This window comes from Phyllostomus hastatus, unplaced genomic scaffold, assembly GCF_019186645.2.
Source record: "Phyllostomus hastatus isolate PE091 unplaced genomic scaffold, TTU_PhHast_1.1 phas_contig_150, whole genome shotgun sequence".
NCBI lineage: Eukaryota > Metazoa > Chordata > Mammalia > Chiroptera > Phyllostomidae > Phyllostomus > Phyllostomus hastatus.
Window position 1 is genome coordinate 39,952,071 of NW_025333611.1, and position 17,122 is coordinate 39,969,192.

The 17,122-nt window shown below is 41.7% G+C and overlaps 1 protein-coding gene and 1 non-coding gene across 6 annotated transcripts in view; both read right to left on the minus strand.

Moving 5' to 3' along the window:
- Window positions 1-1,967: 1,967 nt before the first annotated feature.
- CANX (calnexin) overlaps window positions 1,968-17,122 on the minus strand; it is a 34,623-nt gene continuing 19,468 nt past the window's right edge. For all 5 annotated transcript variants that reach the window (XM_045825847.1, XM_045825837.1, XM_045825835.1 and 2 more), the window contains 8 exons: window positions 16,008-16,197; window positions 12,939-13,052; window positions 12,485-12,641; window positions 8,429-8,644; window positions 7,653-7,772; window positions 6,668-6,794; window positions 6,412-6,491; window positions 1,968-4,286 (listed from right to left, as the gene is read on the minus strand). In XM_045825847.1, coding sequence (XP_045681803.1) covers window positions 4,233-4,286; window positions 6,412-6,491; window positions 6,668-6,794; window positions 7,653-7,772; window positions 8,429-8,644; window positions 12,485-12,641; window positions 12,939-13,052; window positions 16,008-16,197 — 1,058 coding nt within the window. In that variant the 3' untranslated portion in view covers window positions 1,968-4,232. The remainder of the gene's footprint in view (window positions 4,287-6,411; window positions 6,492-6,667; window positions 6,795-7,652; window positions 7,773-8,428; window positions 8,645-12,484; window positions 12,642-12,938; window positions 13,053-16,007; window positions 16,198-17,122) is intronic.
- Window positions 14,279-14,392, minus strand: LOC123813264. Its single transcript, XR_006784704.1, has one exon. It is a non-coding gene; the product is annotated as a small nucleolar RNA SNORA17 (small nucleolar RNA).

Sequence of the window (17,122 nt, forward strand, 5' to 3'; positions counted from 1 at the left end):
CAGAAGTCGCCACGCTCTTTCAGTCAGCTGTTTTTCTTCGACTCTTTCTGTACATCCAGCCTCTCCATTGGTCAGAAGTTCACGAGTGAACTGGAAAAAGATTCCTTCCCGCGCCATTCTGAATTATTGGGGCTGTCAACTTCTACTTTTATATAAGAATTTGAACAAGTTTCAGAACTTCAGTTACTCCTTACAAAAAAACAAACAAAAAACCCCGCACAGGTAACGCGGAGGATCTAGGGAAGAGTCTAGCTGTTAGTGGGGACGGGAACGGCAAAGGATGACGCTTCGGTCAAAACTGGGGGGCTTGACCTGCAAGTCTCACATTTAAAAGGGGGTCTTCTTAGGCAAAATCGAGCCACTCAACCCAACCGAAGGCAATTACGCTGTAGTGCTCTAACTAGCAATCAAATACAGGAGCGATGGGTTAACAGTGAAAGTAGTTCTTCTGTCCTGGGCCAGGCCTACCTTCATTGCTAAAAAGTTAAATTTTGAGGTGCCAGGAGGTTGCACGTTGCTAGGCACCATCAATGCAGCTCAAATAGATGTTCCAGTAACTTTTTACTAGGACCCACAATGTTTCATTTTAAAATTCAAAAGAGGCCTTATTCAAATACTATTTGTTTTTATACAAATGCAGTAAAAATTTACAAGTGGCCTTCCAAGGCCAAAGTGCTTGGAGCTCACAAATGCCGTAATATGGTCCTGCTTTTTATGAGTCTTTCAACATATAAATTTTACACCAGAATTTTAACTCCTCTGATAGGAAAAAGAACAGCAATAGAAACACTACATTTTGTCTATTTCTCTTCAGGAAGCAGACCAAAAGTCTTAAACAGCCTATTTTTTTAAAGTTTTGGCTTAAATTTCAAAAACCTCCTTAAATATGAACACGTAAACATGCAGTCTGATTCTGAAAATGTTTTCTAATAAAAATTTAAAAGTTCAATGATTCCCATAAATCTTAAATAAACTTATCTACAAATTACCCCACCCTTTCTGAACTGTTATCCCTCCAATACAACAAAAAGTACTGAACCACAGCAAATCCAAATCCAGCAGGGCTGGACCAAATCCACATGGTGAGAAAAAGTACAGCCGGCCTTCAGTATCAGAGGGGGCCCCTATTGTCAAATTCAGCCAATCACCAAGGATGGAAAATATTTCGAAAAAAGTTTCCTTGTTGCTGACATGTGCTATGTAGATAGGCCAGCAGTTTTCAAACCAGTGTGCTGCAAGAATTTTTAAAACATAATATGTGACTAGTCAGGGGCACTGGCCTCTTTTCATTTAGACTGACACCCCCCCCCCCAAAAAGGCAACAGCCAGCACAATAATAGTCGTCAGATGTGAATGAATCAAAATTATACACACACACACACCCCCAAAAAAGGCAACAGCCAGCACAATAATAGTCATCAGATGTGAATGAATCAAAATTATACCAAGTTTTTTTGTCAGATTGGCATACATATAGTTTTTGGTGTGCTGCAGAAATTTAGTAATTAGTTTATGTGTGCCATGAGATGAAAAATGCTGAAAATCTCTGAGGTAGGCCCATGATGGTCTGGTTGCATCTGTACTGAACATGTACAAACTTTTTGGTTGTCATTATTTCCCAAACAGTACAGTTTAACAACTATTTAAATAGCATTTACATTATATTAGGTGCAAGTAATCTAGAGATAAAAGTATATGAGAGAATGTGTGTAGGTTATATGCCAATACTATGCAGTATTTTCTACGAGGGATCTGAACATCATCAGATTTTGGTATCTTTGGGGGTCCTGGAACCAGTAATTCCTATGGATTTCAAGGGATAACTATAATTATTCCACCATTCATAGTAGTTTCTGCATATTAGCAAACTCTCATGCAGTGGCCAATTAAAGGAAGATTAACCCACTGTGAAACTGTAAAACACACAAATTAAAGGTTACTATGAAGAAGTTCAGTCAAAAAGCAGATGCTTAACACAGGGCTTTAATGTAATACCATTTAGTAACGTGACAATTTGAGAAAAGTGAAAAGTATTTTGTGGACAAGAGAAATCAAGGAACACATCTGATGGAGTGGGCATCTTACAACATCAGAAGACAACAAGCACGTAAAATACATGCAAGTGCCTTTTAAAAGAGCTGAGAACTGCACTCATGTATCAGACATTTAATCAAAAGGTTGCAACTTGAACAAAAAGTAAAAAATAGAACCAAAAAAGGCTCGTTTTGTTTTGGACAAACTTTGCTAAATAACCCTGGAAAGGCAAATGGACACTCTACTGATTTACACTTGTCATTCCACAGCTCAGCAGAAACTGTGAGGTATGACAAGCAATGGAGAGTGAAAAAGGCCAGATTTCTCTGGCAATGCAATGATCCCACATATTTGCTTCAAGGAGAAACCTACAGACATATTTTCAAGTCTTGCTAAGTAACTGTTTATTTGCACTCAATACATTTGGGAAAGTCTGCTACATAGCTAAGGTCACTGTGACCACAGAACAACAGATGAAAAGAATAAAGCATTGAACAGCAAGAAAAATGCATCCCACCCTCATAAGAATTTAAGTGAACCAGCAAAAAAATGAAGATAAAATAAACAGATACAGCCTTCATCTTTTACAAATATACTTCCTCCCCAATACCTACCCAATATAAACACTCTGGAGTGTTTATATATTCAGTGCAAGGAACAGTATCATTGGTACATTTGAAATATCTCTGAAGAAAGCATGAAGCTGAAAGAATATCTAATTCTGAATACACTTCAGTGTGGTGTAATAGTGAGATCACTCCACTGTGCTGGGGGAGAGGCTCTGGTAGCACCCTTCTGCATTCTGTCTGAAAAGACAAACCTGCTATCACTTTTTAAAAAATTCTACAAGCCACATACTAAAAAATTTCATTTTTAACAGGGCTGCTTTATCATGTAATTAAAGATGCAACTGTTACACAAACTTCAAATGAAAACATAAAAAAAGGTTAGCAGCTACAAAAATCAGGTAACTCATGCTCTATGCCACTCCTCCCATCAATACTTTTAGCCTGTGTTCAATTACAGTCAATTCTGAATTGGCTCACCTCTGGATTAAACTTCTAGTCTTTACACAGAGTAAAAGAAATAGATAAAAAAAAAAAAAAGATAGTATTCTATCCTATACTTTGACCCTGGAAAGCTGTGGGTCTGCTTAAAAAAGAAACACACATAATCACAATAAAGCTTAGCATTATGCAGAGCTTATCATCATTTCCAGCAATGAGCAGCAAGCTGCGCTGTGAAAAAAATGCAGAGCAGAGGAAAATGCTAGGGACCTGGGGAAACAGGGAGGGAAAACAGTGTCAACACAGTGGGAACTGGGATGAAAACACCTGCCTCTACCCTCAAGCTCGCATGTCCTCTGGTAGCAGTCCTTACAGTCACCTGCTCAAGAGGGCTGCAGCCCAAACACCACTGGTGTGTGGGTACCAAGGCTGGGATGCCACCTTATGCCACCTCCTCCACTGACTGCAAAGCTGTCTGGGAACTGAGCTGTTCCAAGGGCATAAGAACACACACTCTTTATGGTCAACCAACATCAAGTGAGAAGTTTTTTTCTTTTTACACGTGCATTTTTAATACAATTTAAACAGAACCTTTATATAAATTTGGGCTTCCATCAGTCCCTCTCCTCAATTTCCTTAGGAATTGAGCAATGGAAACAAGTAACACAAGGTTATTATAACCACAAACAACTGCACATTAAACATGATCATCACTTTCAAGGGACAGAGACACTTGAATGTTTTGTAATACCAACTTAAAGCAAAACTGGTTGTACAAACTGCAGTTCATCCCTCTAGCATTTCTAAAAGTTGGTGTTATTTCTGCATGGACACATTAATATATTAAATTAAGCCAAGATTTTAAAGACTGGCAAAGTTCTATCACTCTATTTTTAAAAAAAAGATGTTTAACAACAAAAAAAATACAAGTTAGTTGCTTCATGTTACATTTCACGACCATTATGTTAAATGCTTTCTTTCTACATAAACAGGGTCCTTTCTGTCACAACTGCAATTATTTACTGCTGGGTGTTTGACGTGACATGGGCTAGTGTTCGACAGAAACTGTGGAAGGTGATATCTGGAGGGTTTCTGAGTTTCCACGGAAGGTGTGCCAGGTCCTCTCCTAGGACCCCACTTGCAGGAGAAGGGAAGGGAGAGGAAATCACAGATCAAGTTCTTAAGATAATTTCACTCTATTCGTGGCTTTCTGTTTCTTGGTGATCTGTTCAAAATTTCATCCTCCTATTGGTTGGGGAAAAAAAAAAAATTCATTATAATTAGCATATTAAGAAAAGTAAAAGTTCACCAAGTTTTCAAGGTCTACCAGGCTGAGGATAACCCATCTGAGGGGAAAACAAGAGATGAAAAATGACGAGAAGAAAATGTGCCAAAAACTGTCCCACTAGAGGTAGTGGGATTATGTGTTTTAATATACCACATTTTACCATGCACACTGTGGGTATAATGTGCACTCACGTTTTTGGCCCAAACTTGCAGAAAAAAAAACTTTCATTTTAATTTTTTAATTCAATTTTTATTTATATATAAAACCGATCATCATATTCCAGGGTATTATTTTGCATACAGATCTCATTACTGCTTTCTAGAATTACACTTTTAACACATAAGCATAAATAAAAGAATTTAAAATATTTATAGATATGGAATTAGTACTACTCATGTTTAACACACATCCTTCTTTTTCCCTCAAAAATTTGGGCCAAAAAGTGTGCATTATACATGGCAAAATACAGTAGTTTTTGTTTGTTTTCTTTCTGTAAAATGCACTTCTCTCAATCTAACCCATAAACAATTTCTTTTAAAAGGACCACACACCATACTTTCACATGTCACCTTGCTCAATCCTAAATAATCTACTGGCTCATGAATGTTAGTCTCACTTCAAGGCTGAGAGAGCTGTGTTTCATGGAGACCAAAGACTATCCAACCCCAGTCCCAATATGACACTCAGGATGACAAGCCTGGTTCTCTTCCTATTCTACTCGGGGACTTCTAACTATATGAGGAAGCCTGGGGAATACAAAAAGTTTGTGAGACCGGTCCCTACTTGAAAGAACTCTACATTTTAGTTGAGAAAGAATATATCCATTAAAAATATAAGCAGCACTGGCCTTTATCAATAGGTGGGCAAAGCAGTGGGAGCTGGAAATGGACACTAGGTAGAGTGTCACAAAAAGAAATAGTAAAATAGAGAAGAGCTTGGAAAGGGGCCCTTGGTAGGAAAGGGTGGGCTATTCTCTTTCCCCCATCCTTTACATCCAATCCACTGGCAAACCCAGGGTAGCTCACATCCTTCCTTCCTGTCACCCTCCTCAGGACCACCTTAGCTCACCTGGGTCATCACAGCAGCCTCCTAACCAGTCTCCTGGATTCTCCCTGGTCTATACAGAATGCAGCAGCTGAAGTAATCAGAACGGGGCACTACTTTGCCCCAAAGCCTGCAATAGCTGACCATGTCACTAGGAGAAAAAGCCACGCCCATACAACAGCCTAGGCAACCCCACCTCATCTGGAGCCTTCCCCTACCCTCCTTTTCTCCATCTGTTTTGCTCTATGGGCCTTTCAGACCACCACTTTAGGCCCCTGAACCAGCTGTTCTCTGGCAGAATGATCTTCCCATGGATGTCTCCATGGAAAAGTCCATTATCTCTTTCAAGGCTTAGCTCCAATGTCACTTCTCCAATGCGACCTACCTTCTTTAACACTGCAACCCACCCCGCCCCCAGCACTTCTGATACCCTTCCCTATCCTACTTTTCTTTTTCATGGCCTATTGCTTTCTAACATCCATCCATTTACTTCCTTATAATGTCTACTGCTTATTGTCTGTTTCTTCCCACTAGAAATTAGGCTCCCTGAAGGCAGGTTACATCTTTGTCCTACTCACTGACAATGCCTCACATCTAATGGGCACCCAACAAAAGTTTACTGAATAAATAAATGAATCCATGAGCAACAGGGACAAAATTTTATAACACAGTGATTTGTGTAAGAAATACTTTTTAAGGGCACAGTGAAAAGAGGTGGATTAAGAGAGAGAATTATAAAACAGTAACATGAAGTTGCCATCTTAGAAAGCATTTCATTCAATTCGTCTTCCCCTATAACCTTCTGCTTATTCCCAAAACCATTGTTCATCACAGAAAAATACTTCTGAGATACTGGTATAATTTGAAGTTTTAACATGCTGACCTGTATTTCCAGAAATTTCACTTTTATAAAATTGACTTCAACAGAATTTTTATAGCTACAGCCACTGAAAATTACCCTATGAAAATACTCCCTCTGCTTAAATATACTTTTCAACGTATGTGCTTTGAACACGAAGCGCATCCCCATTCTGTTACCTCTGCCTTGGGCCTCCGCTCTCCGTCCTCTTGGCTGACAGCGTCGCCATCTTCTTCAGCGTCACTCTTCTGCTTCTCTTCTGAGACAGAAGTCAAATGAAAACTCAACAAACCTTGCACTTGTATTGGGTACTAGATAATTAGCATTAGGATACACCTCGAGAGTCTAAAACAATCTTTATAGTAACTTGCTTATAAGGGTTTGAACATCTTACGGTCTTGGCTGAAAGCAGACATTTTGGAATCTACTTCTTACCAAGTTTCTCTTCACTCTCCTCCTCCTCATCTCCCTTGTCCCTCTCTTCTTCCTTCTCCTCTTCTTCCTCCTTCACATCTGGCTGAGGAGCATCAGTCTTCTTGTACTCCACAGGACCGGACTGCTTCTGAAATATTCCCCCACAATGCAACCTTTTGTCCCCATGTCACACAGTGTGCCACCGACACTTACTGAACGCCCATGGGCAAAGTTCTGTGCCAGGTTCCACACTGGGGCAGATACTCAGAAGTGAGCGAGACGTGCTCCTGCCCTGGGGGTGAGAGTGCGGAGTTCGAGACAGAAGGACAGCACAGACAGAGGCATCAGGCACAACCGTGTCACGGCGCCTGGGCACGCCGGCAGACAGTGAGAGGGGAGGCAGGGGAGAGCCTGGAAGGGCGCTCTGGGGGTCATGTCACAGAACATGGAGACTGCAAGCTGAGGCATAATCCTTACTTAGTGTGAGCAGAGAGCCTGAACAGAATTTTCTTCTCTTTGTGATTGAATGTAATGAAGGCTGAACAAGAAAAACTAAAGTAAGGTTGCACTGCCCCACATGCATTAGCAGTGGGGCAGGGTAGAGATGCTGGGGAGGAATGGTAACGAGAAATCAAAAATTAAATTATAAAGTGTAAGCACAAAAACATGTGAAAACGTGTGCCAAGAGGAAAAGCTGGTTTAGGCACAGATGGCCAGATTTATATCTGTTCTCTGTTGTTCTTTCCCTCACTGCCCCAGAAAGCTGCCTCCAAACATTGAGGAGAATGGCTTATATGCTACCAGAAACAAAGGGACTACAAATGCTACTTCCGTGTGGGCCAAATACACAGCAACTGAGAGGAGCGAGTGAGGGTTCAGAGGCCAACACCAAGTGTTGCTCAATCACTACTGAGCTGCTACAAAGAAAACCTCAGGTAATAGATATTATTTTTTAACATCATTAGAGTTCTACAAGTAACTCAAAACAACAAACCAATCCTCATACCTTTCCAGAACAGCAGAAGAGGATAACAAGAAACACAGGCAGCGCTACAGTCAAAACGTAGACCACCCAGAGCCACGGGCGCTCCTCGGCTGCCTCCAGCATCTGCCCCACTACGCCAGGCTGCAAAACAAGACACAACTGATTTCACGTTCTGGCGTTTGACAACAAATACAGCACTGTCCCACTACTCAATTACCGTATAGTGCTACTCAGGATCTACCTTTTCCAAAGGGTTCAAGCCAAATGTTCACACAGAGAAGAAATAGAAGAAAATCTCTAATTTCCCTATTCTCCATATCAACAAGGTGATTCCCCTTTCACAGGTGTGAAAGCTGGCTTATTAATCACCAGCAAAAGACTTAATTTCAGGGATCAGTGAATGAAAAATGTCTTGCTCTTACTGTCTCTGGCTCTCCAGCAGTTCACAGCTCGGCCACATGGCCAACTGTTTGAAAACTGTGCATACTGGGTAAACCAAGATTCAACACTTAAGAGTGCATTAAAATACACCCCAAATGGCAAATTTTGTTAAATATTTTCAACACAATAACAATTTTTAAAAACCCTACACATAACAGATTCTAAAGTCACTGTATTCAACTAATGCAATCAAGTCCAAACTCCAGTATTGTCTTTTGCAGGCATAAATAGGACCACTTTTTATGCAAATATTCCCAGATAAGGGAAAAGGCAATCCACAAACAGGTTTTTGCAAAAGCAGCGATCATGACCTGTCATTGCAAGGACAAGTGCATACAAAACAAGCCAGCACAAACCTCAGCCGCCCCATCAGCTGCTTTCTTCAGGCCCCATCCATCGTTGGCCCAGTCGTCGACTACTCTTCGATCGCTGCAAATGATGAAGTTGTCGAAAAAAATGTCCGAAGTCATGGACCACAGTTCCAGACCAATAGCACTAAAAGGAGTCATTTTGAAAGGTTCCAAATCTTCAAAAAAGTCTGGATTTGGTATTTTCTGGGGTTTCCAGATTCCCTAGAGAAAAATATTTTTAAAAAGTCATTTCAGATAAAGATCAACATAAATTTATGCTGAACCTAAATATGAATTAAAATGAATTCTGCATGATAGATGAATTTAAGTGCTGACTTTGTGAAACTTAACTGAATAACAGGAAGCAAACAATAAATGCTATTGATGTTTCACACACTGCCTCGAAGATGTCTGACCTCCAACTATTTTCGATTTCTAATATCCATGATCTTGATTCAAACCAACATATCACTCTGCCTGTTATATTCTAAAGGCCTCCACTCTCACCAACTAGTTTTGTCAGCAGGAGTGGGAGCCTATATGGTACCAACTTCTTTAGTGGTGACTTACTTTTTTTAAAAGGTTTTATTTATTTTCAGAGAGAGGGGGAGGGAGGGAGAAAGAGAGGGAGAGAAACATCAATGTGTGGTTGCCTCTCACACGCCCCCTCGGAGGGACCTGGCCCACAACCCAGGCATATGCGCTGACTGGGAATCAAACCTGTAACCCTTTGGTTTGCAGGCTAGCACTCAATACACTGAGCCACACCAGACAGGGCTCTTTAATGGTGATTTAAAATGTAAGTGATTTTTGCCCTGGCTAGTGTGGCTCAGTGGACTGAGTGCTGGCCTGTTAACTGAAAGGTTACTGGTTTGAGTCTTGGTCAGGTCACATACCTGCATTGGGACCAGGTCCCCAGATGGGGGTTTGCAACAGGCAACATCTTTCACACACTGAAAGAGATGATGTTTCTCTCCCTCTCTCCCTCACTTTCTAAAAATAAATAAATAAAACCTTAACAAAAGAAAAGAAAAATAAAGTGTAAATGATCTCCAACCAGCAATTTCACTTCTAAGTAACTGCCTACAGAAACAGGTACTACGTCGTACACTCAGACATGCACAAGAATGATTACTACATCAAGGATTCAAACAAAACAAAAACAAAAACAAAAACAAAAAAAAAGTGGCAATTCACCTAAAAGGCCATCAACCCAACAGCTAAAGTACAGTTTTTTCAAGGATAATTTTTAACTGATCTTATTGTTTGCACAATCAAAAATACATTTAAAAACAGAAAAGCAGCCCTGGCTGGTGTGTGGTTCACCAAAGAGCAGCTGGTTCATTACCAGTCAGGGCACATGCCTGGGTTGCAGGAAAGGTCCCCAGAAGGGGGCACTTGAGAGGCAACCCTCTTTCTCCCTCCCTTCTCCTATCTCAAAATCCATAAATAAAATATTAAAAAAAGACTTCCGGCCAAGATGCAGGCATAGGTAGACACACTGTGCCTCCTCCCACAACCAAAATAAGGTCAACAACAATTTAGAAACAAGATAACAACCAGATCTGACAGAAAATTGAACTGTATGGAATGCGGACAACCAAGGAGTTAATATACACATTCATCCAGACCAGTAGGAGGGGCGGAGTTGGACAGTTGGGCAAAGAGGGGTCAAGGCATAAAAAGTGGTGGCACTGAAAGCTTAACACATCCCGGGTGCAAAAGGCATCCCAGGCACAAGAGCACAGGGGGCTGGCAAACCCAGTGAGGCGGTGACTGTTAAGCGAGGTGGTGACTGTGAAGCGAGGCACTGCGCAAAAGGCTGTCCGGGCAACATTCGTACACAGATAAACCAGGCAAAATTGGGCAGTGAGACAGACCATGCAACCCAGGGTCCCAGCGCTGGGAAACAGAACCTCGGGACACTGACTAAAAACACGTGTGGGGGTTGAGGCACAAGGAGAGACTCTCAGTCTCACAGGAGAGTGCACTGGAGAGACCCACGGGGTCCTAGAATGTACACAAGCCCACCCACCCGGGAATTAGCACCAGAAAGGCCCAGTTTGCTTGGGGAAAGCAGGGGAAGGGACTGAAATCCAACAGAGAGAGGAGCAAGCGCCATTGTTCCCTCTCGGACCCCGCACCCACATACAGCGTCATAACCCAGCGATGGGGCACGCTCCACCCCTCATACATAACAGGCCCAACCAGATCAAAAAAAAAAAGAAAGAAAGAAAAGAAAGGGCTCAAACACAAGTACCAATCAAAGCCCCAAAGCCAATACTTTTAAGCAACCAAGAGATAGCCAACCTATCAGATGCACAGTTCAAAGCACTGGTGATCAGGATGCTCACAGAATTAGTTGAATTTGGTCGCAAATTAGATGAAAAAATGAAGGCTATGATAAGAGAAATGAAGGAAAATGCACAGGGAACCAATAGTGATGGAAAGGAAACTGGGACTCAAAACAATAGACTGGAGCAGAAGGAAGAAAGAAACAACCAAACAAAAAAGAATCGAGAAATAAGAACTCAAAAAAAATGAGAAGCTTAGGAACCTCCAGGGCATCTTTAAACATTCCAACATCTGAATTATAGGGGTACCAGAAGGAGAAGAGGAAGAGCAACAAGTGCAAAATTATTTGAACAAATAAAGAAGGAGAACTTCCCCAATCCCGCAAAGGAAATAGACTTCCAGAAGTTCAGGAAGCTCAGAGAGTCCCAAAGAAGTTGGACCCAAGAAGAAACACACCAAGGCACATCATAATTACATTAGCCAAGGTCAAAATGAAGGAGAGAATCCTAGAAGCAGCAAGAGATAAGGAGACAGTCACCTACAAAGGAGTTCCCATTAGACTGTCAACTGATTCCTCAAAAGAGGCCTTGCAGGCAAGAAGGGGCTGGAAAGAAGTATTCCAAGTCATGAAAGGCAAGGACCTACATCCTAGATTGCTCTATCCAGCAAAGATTTCATTTAGAATGGAAGGGCAGATAAAGTGCTTCCCAGATAAGGTCAAGTTAAAGGAGTTCATCATCACCAAGCCCTTATTATATGAAATGTTAAAGGGACTTATCTAAGAAAAATAAGATAAAAAACATGTATAGTAAAATGACAGCAAACTCACAATTATGAACAACCACACCTAAAACAAAAAGAAAAAGAAACTAAGCAAACAACCAGAACAGGAACAGAACCACAGAAATGGAAATCACATGGAGGATTAGCAACAGGGGAGTGGGAGGAGGAGAGAGGGGGAAAAGGTACAGAGAATGAGTAGCATAGACGGTAGGTAGAAAATAGACAGAGGGAGGGTAAGAATAGTATGGGAAATGTAGAAGCTAAAGAACTTACGACACATGGACATGAACTAAAGGGTGTGCAGGGTGGAGGGGAATGAAGGGGGGGAACTGGGACAATTGTAATAGCATAATCAATAAAATATATATTTTTAAATATATTAAAAAAAGAAAAACAGAAAAGTATACATATAGCCACAGTATATGCATAGACACTGACTCCAAGTGTGACAAAACAAAATTAACAATTACAAATAATGCAACTAGGATAAAAACAGAAGTAGGACCAGGATATGAATGGTTACATGTCCATCATAAACCTGCAGCTTTGACAACATCACTGCCTGTACTCTTACTATCTCTTCTAAGCCTCACAGTTTTTTTCCCAGTTGAGGACACTGACATCTAGCAAGGAGCTGACTTGTGGTTGGGGAGCCAACTCCCATCCCAGTCCTGCCTCCACCTGGCCTTACAGATGCCAGGCCTGTGTCCTGTGGCTGCAGCACCCCTGCCACGTGCAAGCAGGACACCCAAACTCAAGTTTTCCACTTGTCTTTCATTTTTAAACAAAAGTCACAAAACAGCTATGAAAACTCTAGTTTTTAGGTTTTTCTTTTCCACGCTGAACACACAAGCTCTCTTGGTTTATGACATTTACTCTGTAATTCAATGGCCTGAATGCAGTGATCAGCCTGGCAGCTTCTCTACAGATCCCACCTCTTCCTCAACACAACCAGGTCAATGAGGCGCATTAAGAGGCACATACCTGGTAGTTAGGGTTGTCAATCATGGGCGGCTTCCATTTGCCCTTATAATTAGGATTGTCGATCATAGGTCGCTGCCAGACACCACAGCCAGGGGCTGACTCACATTTAGGGTTTGCAATCTGAGGAGCCTCCCATTCTCCATCCATATCTTCATCCCTGTGGAAAAACAAATTACAAATGGGTTCTGTGACAAAGGACTAGAAACTGCCACCCTAGGGCTCCCCTGACATTCTGTAGTAATGCTTTCACAGGGTCATGATACAGAGCACTGTGTTGTTTCTGCATTTCTAGCAACCAGTTTCTCATGATAGGTACATTAAAAAGAAGGACACGCAAAAATAATTGATTTTGTTGAGACTTACGCTCTAAGTTTGGGGACCTGGCTGTCTTTAAGTATAAACTTTTACTTCAATAAAAAAGCAAGCAATTTAACAAGTTAACTAGAGCTCTTACCAATCCTCTGGCTTTTCTGCATCTGGATCAGCTACATATTCAGGCTCATCATCTAACCAGCCCTCAGGCTTTGTGGCTTCTTCATCAGCAATCTTAGCAGGGGCATCTTCGTCCCTTAAATGCGAAAGAAAAAGGCAGTGATGACAACAATGGTCAGAGAATCACAAAGTAGACCCACTTGTGAATCTGAAACAGGGCAATCTAAATATATTTAGTTCTTAATCTCAACACTTAAAATCCTTCCTAGAAATTATTTGTAAATCATGTATCTGATAAGGGCCTAGTATCTAGAACATAGAGGAACTGTTGCTGACTGGTACAGCCCAGTGGGTTGAGTTCTAGACTGTGAACCAAAAGGTCTCGCTAGTTTGATTCCTGGGCAGGGCACATGCCTGGGCTATAGGCTGGGTCCACAGCTGGAAGCAAGAGAGAGGCAATCAATCCATGTTTCTTAGCCTTTCTCCCTCCCTTTCCCTCTCTCTAAAAAATAGATAATAAAAATCTTTAAACACAACCCCCCCCACAAAACCTCTTGTGACTTAGTAATAAAAAGACAACCCAATTAAAAAATCAGTAAAGAATTTGAACAGATATGCAAATAGCCAATAAACATATGAAAAGATGTTCATCATCATTAGCCATCAGGGAAATGCAAGCAAAAACTGCAATAAGATACCACTTCACAACCACTAGGATGGCTAATAAAAAAAAAAAGAATGACAAAAAACAAGTGTTGATGCAAGAATGTGGGGAAAACGAAACTCTCATACACTGCCAGTGGGAAAGCAAAATGGTGCAGCACTTTGGAGAACAGTTTGGCAATTCCTCAAAAAGTTAAACACGGGGTTACCATATGACCCGGCAATTGCACTCCTAAGTATATATCCAAGAGAAATGAAAATGTGTATCTGCCCACAAACCTGTACCAGAACATTCATAGAAGCATCAGTCTAATCACAGCCAAGAAGGGGAAATGACCTAAATGTCAATCAGCTAAGGGATGGAGACATAAAATTGGCATTGGCCACATGATAGAACAGTATTCAGCCATAAAAAGAAACAAAGCACCGACACGACATCAACGTGGAGGAACCATGATGGCATTATAGTTCATGAGAGAAGCCAAGGCACAAGAGGTCACATACTCATTCCATGTCCAGAATGGACAAAGCCATAAGAACAAGAAGTCGGGAATGTAGAAATACAGAGGAACAGCTTAATGCGAAGGGCTTTTGGGGGGTGATGAAAATCCTCTGGAGTTCGACAGTGGTGATGGCAGTACAACACTGGAGAGTACACGAAACCACTAAAATGTACTCTTTTTTTTTTTCTTTTGGCCAAGTGTCAGACTATCAATCATCTGGATGTTCACTCAGCACAGACAAGCCTCTCTTTGCCGCCTCATAACACAAACGTGACATGGCAGCCACGTCTGCAACACCCCTAGTGGCTGTTCGACAGCACAATATAAAAGGACTGATTTTAGTATGTTCATTATAACTCAAACAGTTACTGCGAAAATAAAAGTTTGTCAAGAAGTACCTTTCCAAGTTTCATGCAGTAGCTGAAAGAAGTGCCACTATCCTCGGACAGGTGCTTATTTTTGAACTATGCTCATTTCAAATTAACTGTGAGAGAACCTGAACTTGCATTACACTCAGCTGACCCTCTCGAACAGAACATTCACCCCGCCATCCACAAAATGAAATAGCTGGTTAGGGAATCTGATACTAAGCAAGGCTGAGTCCAGATCTAATGTTCACCAAATACACAAATAAACTCGGCATTCACACTAGCACATCATACGAGTCCAGGAACCCACACCTTAATTTAAGAGAGGAAAAACACCAACTAGTTTCACTGCTAAACCTAAGGGGACACTTATGAATGGAAGATCAGTTTTATTACTTCTCCTTGTTTACTTCCTGCTATTCCCAAAGCCAGTTTCCTCTTTCATCACGTTCCGGTGTGCACCTGCACACTGGCTCCCTGCACTGAGCACTGCGTGCACTCCTGCTCCTCCGCCTCTGCTCATGGCACTGCTTTGACCAGCACGGCCACTTCCTGCCGCCACCGCTCAGTTCGCTCCCACCCCACTGTCATGTCTGAGACTGACGCAGCTCCACAAAACCACCCCTGGATGAGGCACACGTGGTGCTCTGGTCACCAAGTAACACCTGCTGTTAGGCCACTCACCACATGCATGCCAACTTCATTTGCCTGCTGAATTGGAGCTGTGTGGGCAGCTCATATCCCTGTGGGTAATTAAGTATCCCACTGCCCGAAATGGAACAGAGAGCTCTTGAGTTTTATTTAAATAGGATAAAGATTATTTTTCAAATTAAAATTTAAAATCTCAGGATTCGGCCCTGGCTGGTGTAGCTCAGTGGATTGAGTGCAGGCTGCGAACCAAAGCGTCACAGGTTTGATTCCCAGTCAGGGTACATGTCTGGGTTGCAGGTCATGACCCCCAGCAACCGCACATTGATGTTTCTCTCTCTCTCTCTCCCCCCCACCCCGCCTTCCCTCTCTAAAAATAAATAAATAAAATCTTAAAAAAAAAACAAAAAACACCCCTCAGGATTCAACCCTTGCCGGTGTGGCTCAATGGATTGAGTGCCAGCCTGTGAACCAAAGGGGTCTCTGGTTGGATTCCCAGTCAAGGCACATGCCTGGGTTGAGGGCCAGGCTCCCAAAAGCAGGTGCACAACAGGCAACCACACACTGATGTTTCTCTCCCTCTCCCTCTCTCTAAAAATAAATAAATAAAATCTTTTAAAAGAATTTCTCAGGACTCAAGCTTTCAATGTGAATTCACAGAAGCATGTGAAAGGCCAGGCCAAGAGGCCTGAGGTGTTGCCATCACCCGACTGCGTCAGCACAGGCCAGCTCCACCGACAAGAGTGGACTCTGCCCTGTGGAGGGTGGGAGGCCATCCAGATGGTCTGCATGGCCCCCTTTTGGCTGCAGGTGCCCACATTTTCCCTCCCATGTGCACTGTACCACAAATTATTAAAGTTACCACATCCAGACCAACATTCATTTGTTCGACCGCACTGAAAGACACACCAGTCATCTGGTTTGACAGCATCGGGATCTGGTATTTTTGGTCTTTCATCCCAGTCCTCAGGCTTCCGGTCTTCCGGGTCCTCGATTTCCCTCGAGGGGTTTACAGGAGGAGTCATGTCACTGAGCAGACTGCCACTGTTCACAAGGGACTGGTCCACTAGTATTTCGAAACTGTTATCTGGATTCAAGACTGAAAAAAAGGAAAGGAAATTTTAAGAAGTTAATTAACTGCTCATTCCCAAGCTGTCTTTACAATACAAAAGACTGTATTTCTAACAGACAGCAGAAGCATGAAGTAAAGACCTCAGGCAACGAAGTCAGAACACAGTCTTGGAGCCCTGTGCAAGTCAATCTTAGTTTCCTTATCTGTAAATCCTAAAGCTAGTTCCTCAGAATTTTAGGAATTAAAACAGATGATGGATGAAATTTAAAACAACAAAAGACTTCATTTACGAATATTTTTAAAATTTTCTAAAAAGTAAAACTATTGTAATATCAGTCTGACACAAATGATTATGCGCTAGTGCAGGCAAATCAGCTTTATTTATTATAGTCACACCCAGTAAGGGTCCATTTCCTCATTTTTCTGAGTTGGTATTACTACCATCTATGTTACCAGTATCTGAAACTATACCAACCTTTTATTTATCAAACCATGTGTACTCATGGTTGTACTTTTGGAGTCCTATGGAGAACTTAAAAAAACACAATTTTAAATCCATAAAGCTATCTTAAGTGTGACTGTGCTAAAGCCTGGGTCCCACGCCTCCATGTCTGGCTGGCGGCTGACTGTGGCACTGCACATCCAGAAGACTGTGGAAGACCATGGAGTGCCAGGCCACTGTTCTCAATGATAAACAATTTCATCGGCAGTGTTGCCAATGACACGTCGTACACCCATGGAAAGATCCCCGCACTTTGTGAAGTTAAAGAGCAAGTGTACCACAAGATATTCAACTTTCAACAAAAAATTACATCCATCCGTGCTTATTTTATACGTGTTTATTCACAAATGATCAAATACATATCACAATGTTATTTCAGATAATTTTGAATAGCTTCATGTTTATTTCTATCTTCTGAATTTCTATATTGAATATGTATTACTTTTGCTA